General features: G+C 57.2%; 1 protein-coding gene across 6 annotated transcripts in view; it reads left to right on the top strand.

Annotated features, from left to right (window-relative positions):
* rab3il1 (RAB3A interacting protein (rabin3)-like 1) overlaps positions 1-5,000 on the top strand; it is a 16,035-nt gene that overhangs the window by 6,319 nt on the left and 4,716 nt on the right. For 2 of the 6 annotated variants that reach the window (XM_088935155.1, XM_088935152.1), the window contains 4 exons: positions 466-594; positions 4,122-4,234; positions 4,578-4,601; positions 4,734-4,833. In XM_088935155.1, coding sequence (XP_088791281.1) covers positions 466-594; positions 4,122-4,234; positions 4,578-4,601; positions 4,734-4,833 — 366 coding nt within the window. Of the gene's footprint in view, positions 1-465; positions 595-4,121; positions 4,235-4,577; positions 4,602-4,730; positions 4,834-5,000 lie in introns of all 6 variants that reach the window. The other 4 variants (XM_088935153.1, XM_088935151.1, XM_088935157.1 and 1 more) reach the window with 3 other exon arrangements.

Genomic DNA, 5,000 nt, shown 5'->3' with positions numbered 1-5,000 from the left:
GTGTGTCTCAGTGTGACACAGTGTGACACAGTGTCTCAGTGTGTCTCAGTGACACAGCGGTCAGTGTGTCTCAGTGTGACACAGTGTCTCATTGTGTCTCAGTGTGACACAGTGTGTCAGAGTCTCAATGTGACAGTGTGACACAGTGCCTCAGTGTGACACAGTGTGTCTCAGTGTCAGTGTGACAGTGTCTCAGTTTGTCAGAGTCTCAGTGTGCCTCAGTGTGACACAGTGTGACACAGTGTGACACAGTGTGTGTGTGTCTTAGTCTCTGTGCCTCAGTGTGTCAGAGACTCAGTGTGTTAGTCATTCAGTGTGTAATTCTGTTAGTCAGTGTGTCACAGTCTTAATGTGTAGCTTGTGTGTCAGAGCCTCTGTGTGTCGGTGTGTCACAGTCTCACTGTGTGGGTGTGTTAGTCAGTGTGTTGGAGCCCCGGTTCTGTGACCCAGTTCTGTGTGTTCCAGCTGGACTCGGTCCTGTATGCTGAGTTCCTGTCCTGGAAGGAGCAGCCCAGTCTGGAGCAGACCAGCGCCTTCATGAACCGGGTCTACAGAGAGGACATTGGGCCCTGTCTGTCCTTCACACGCAGAGAGGTCAGCCCCGCTGTGTGTTAACCTGTCTCTCTCTCTCAGCTGTCCAGGCTGCTGTGTATTAACCTGTCTCTCTCTCTCTCAGCTGGCGGAGGCTGTCCAGGCTGCTGTGTATTAACCTGTCTCCTTCTCTCAGCTGGCGGAGGCTGTCCAGGCTGCTGTGTATTAACCTGTCTCCTTCTCTCAGCTGGCGGAGGCTGTCCAGGCTGCTGTGTATTAACCTGTCTCTCTCTCTCAGCTGGTGGAGGCTGTCCAGGCTGCTGTGTGATAACCTGTCTCTCTCTCTCAGCTGGCGGAGGCAGTCCAGGCTGCTGTGTATTAACCTGTCTCCTTCTCTCAGCTGGTGGAGGCTGTCCAGGCTGCTCTGTATTAACCTGTCTCTCTCTCTCAGCTGGCGGAGGCTGTCCAGGCTGCTGTGTGATAACCCGTCTCTCTCTCAGCTGGCGGAGGCTGTCCAGGCTGCTGTGTATTAACCTGTCTCTCTCAGCTGGCGGAGGCTGTCCAGGCTGCTGTGTGATAACCTGTCTGTCTCTCTCAGCTGGCGGAGGCTGTCCAGGCTGCTGTGTATTAACCTGTCTCTCTCAGCTGGCGGAGGCTGTCCAGGCTGTGGTGTATTATCCTGTCTCTCTCTCAGCTGGCGGAGGCTGTCCAGGCTGTTGTGTATTAACCTGTCTCTCTCTCAGCTAGCAAGGCTGTCCAGGCTGTGGTGTATTAACCTGTTTCTCTCTCAGCTGGCGGAGGCTGTCCAGGCTGCTGTGTGATAACCTGTCTCTATCTCAGCTGGCAGAGGCTGTCCAGGCTGTGGTGTATTAACCTGTCTCTCTCTCAGCTGGCGGAGGCTGTCCAGGCTGCTGTGTGATAACCTGTCTGTCTCTCTCAGCTGGCGGAGGCTGTCCAGGCTGCTGTGTATTAACCTGTCTCTCTCTCAGCTGGCGGAGGCTGTCCAGGCTGCTGTGTGATAACCTGTCTCTCTCTCTCTCAGCTGGCGGAGGCTGTCCAGGCTGCTGTGTGATAACCTGTCTCTCTCTCTCTCAGCTGGCGGAGGCTGTCCAGGCTGCTGTGTGATAACCTGTCTCTCTCTCTCTCAGCTGGCGGAGGCTGTCCAGGCTGTGGTGTGATAACCTGTCTCTCTCTCTCTCAGCTGGCGGAGGCTGTCCAGGCTGCTGTGTGATAACCTGTCTCTCTCTCTCTCAGCTGGCGGAGGCTGTCCAGGCTGCTGTGTGATAACCTGTCTCTCTCTCTCTCAGCTGGCGGAGGCTGTCCAGGCTGCTGTGTGATAACCTGTCTCTCTCTCTCTCTCAGCTGGCGGAGGCTGTCCAGGCTGTGGTGTATTAACCTGTCTCTCTCTCAGCTGGCGGAGGCTGTCCAGGCTGCTGTGTATTAACCTGTTTCTCTCTCAGCTGGCGGAGGCTGTCCAGGCTGCTGTGTGATAACCTGTCTCTATCTCAGCTGGCAGAGGCTGTCCAGGCTGTGGTGTATTAACCTGTCTCTCTCTCAGCTGGCGGAGGCTGTCCAGGCTGCTGTGTGATAACCTGTCTGTCTCTCTCAGCTGGCGGAGGCTGTCCAGGCTGTTGTGTATTAACCTGTCTCTATCTCAGCTGGCAGAGGCTGTCCAGGCTGTGGTGTATTAACCTGTCTCTCTCTCAGCTGGCGGAGGCTGTCCAGGCTGCTGTGTGATAACCTGTCTGTCTCTCTCAGCTGGCGGAGGCTGTCCAGGCTGCTGTGTGATAACCTGTCTCTCTCTCAGCTGGCGGAGGCTGTCCAGGCTGCTGTGTGATAACCTGTCTCTCTCTCTCTCAGCTGGCGGAGGCTGTCCAGGCTGCTCTGTATTAACCTGTCTCTCTCTCTCAGCTGGCGGAGGCTGTCCAGGCTGCTGTGTGATAACCCGTCTCTCTCTCAGCTGGCGGAGGCTGTCCAGGCTGCTGTGTATTAACCTGTCTCTCTCTCAGCTGGCGGAGGCTGTCCAGGCTGTGGTGTATTAACCTGTTTCTCTCTCAGCTGGCGGAGGCTGTCCAGGCTGCTGTGTGATAACCTGTCTGTCTCTCTCAGCTGGCGGAGGCTGTCCAGGCTGCTGTGTATTAACCTGTCTCTCTCAGCTGGCGGAGGCTGTCCAGGCTGTGGTGTATTAACCTGTTTCTCTCTCAGCTGGCGGAGGCTGTCCAGGCTGCTGTGTGATAACCTGTCTGTCTCTCTCAGCTGGCGGAGGCTGTCCAGGCTGTGGTGTATTAACCTGTCTCTCTCTCAGCTGGCGGAGGCTGTCCAGGCTGCTGTGTGATAACCTGTCTCTCTCTCTCTCAGCTGGCGGAGGCTGTCCAGGCTGTGGTGTGATAACCTCTCTCTCTCTCAGCTGGCGGAGGCTGTCCAGGCTGCTGTGTGATAACCTGTCTCTCTCTCTCTCAGCTGGCGGAGGCTGTCCAGGCTGCTGTGTGATAACCTGTCTCTCTCTCTCTCAGCTGGCGGAGGCTGTCCAGGCTGCTGTGTGATAACCTGTCTCTCTCTCTCTCAGCTGGCGGAGGCTGTCCAGGCTGCTGTGTGATAACCTGTCTCTCTCTCTCTCAGCTGGCGGAGGCTGTCCAGGCTGCTGTGTGATAACCTGTCTCTCTCTCTCAGCTGGCGGAGGCTGTCCAGGCTGCTGTGTGATAACCTGTCTCTCTCTCTCTCAGCTGGCGGAGGCTGTCCAGGCTGCTGTGTGATAACCTGTCTGTCTCTCTCAGCTGGCGGAGGCTGTCCAGGCTGCTGTGTGATAACCTGTCTCTCTCTCTCTCAGCTGGCGGAGGCTGTCCAGGCTGCTGTGTGATAACCTGTCTCTCTCTCAGCTGGCGGAGGCTGTCCAGGCTGCTGTGTGATAACCTGTCTCTCTCTCAGCTGGCGGAGGCTGTCCAGGCTGCTGTGTGATAACCTGTCTCTCTCTCTCTCAGCTGGCGGAGGCTGTCCAGGCTGCTGTGTGATAACCTGTCTGTCTCTCTCAGCTGGCGGAGGCTGTCCAGGCTGTGGTGTATTAACCTGTCTCTCTCTCAGCTGGCGGAGGCTGTCCAGGCTGCTGTGTGATAACCTGTCTCTCTCTCTCTCAGCTGGCGGAGGCTGTCCAGGCTGCTGTGTGATAACCTGTCTCTCTCTCTCTCAGCTGGCGGAGGCTGTCCAGGCTGCTGTGTGATAACCTGTCTCTCTCTCTCAGCTGGCGGAGGCTGTCCAGGCTGCTGTGTGATAACCTGTCTGTCTCTCTCAGCTGGCGGAGGCTGTCCAGGCTGCTGTGTGATAACCTGTCTCTCTCTCTCTCAGCTGGCGGAGGCTGTCCAGGCTGCTGTGTGATAACCTGTCTGTCTCTCTCAGCTGGCGGAGGCTGTCCAGGCTGCTGTGTGATAACCTGTCTCTCTCTCTCTCAGCTGGCGGAGGCTGTCCAGGCTGTGGTGTATTAACCTGTCTCTCTCTCAGCTGGCGGAGGCTGTCCAGGCTGCTGTGTGATAACCTGTCTCTCTCTCAGCTGGCGGAGGCTGTCCAGGCTGCTGTGTGATAACCTGTCTCTCTCTCAGCTGGCGGAGGCTGTCCAGGCTGCTGTGGAGTCGAACTCCCTCAGTGTTGAGCCGGTTGCTCTGCAGACACTCCCTGTGGTCAAGGCCTCTGCTGTGGATCGAGGGGGCCCCAAGTAAGACTGACCGCCGCACAGAGTCCACACCACTGACCGCTGACCCAAGGGGTTAGGGTCCACACTGCTGACCCAAGGGGTTAGGGTCCACACTACTGACCGCTGACCGAAGGGGTTAGGGTCCACACCGCTGACCCAAGGGGTTAGGGTCCACACTACTGACCGCTGACCCAAGGGGTTAGGGTCCACACTACTGACCGCTGACCAAAGGGGACCTCTGTCCCGGGGCAGAGCTGGAGTTTCGGGGTGCACAGTGAGTGGCCTTGGGGGGAGCTGTGGGGGTCAACTGGTGTCTCTGTTTCACCCCAGTTTAAAAAGTGTTTCTGTTTCTCTCTGCTTGCAGTGGGTGCAGAGGTCAAGTAGAGACGTAAGTGATTTCACGTCCTCTCTGACTCACCGCTAACGACTGCTCATGGCCCTGTCCTGTTCTTCTTCATTCGAACCCCTGTCGCTGGCCCTCCCTGTGCTGATGGCCCTGCGTCTGCCTGTGTCCCAGCAGGAGGTGTGCCCTCAGCGGGCTCTGCTGCCCCTGCACGCATCGAATCAGACTGGGCGACTCGGAAGTGTACTACCACATCTCCCCCTCCAGCAGAGCCCGGGTACCTGTCCCTCTGTCCCTCTGTCTCTTTGTCTCTTTGTCTCTTTGTCTCTCTGTCTCTCTGTCTCTGTCTCTGTCTCTGTCTCACTGTCTGTCTGTCTCTCCCCCTCCAGCAGAGCCAGGGTACCTGTCTCACTGTCTCTCTGTCTCTGCCCCTCCAGCAGAGCC

The sequence above is a fragment of the Atractosteus spatula genome, chromosome 16 (genome assembly GCF_055471065.1).
Source record: "Atractosteus spatula isolate fAtrSpa1 chromosome 16, fAtrSpa1.hap1, whole genome shotgun sequence".
Classification (NCBI taxonomy): domain Eukaryota; kingdom Metazoa; phylum Chordata; class Actinopteri; order Semionotiformes; family Lepisosteidae; genus Atractosteus; species Atractosteus spatula.
The sequence above is the reverse complement of the archived record's forward strand: the minus strand, read 5'-3'. Positions and strand labels throughout refer to the sequence as shown.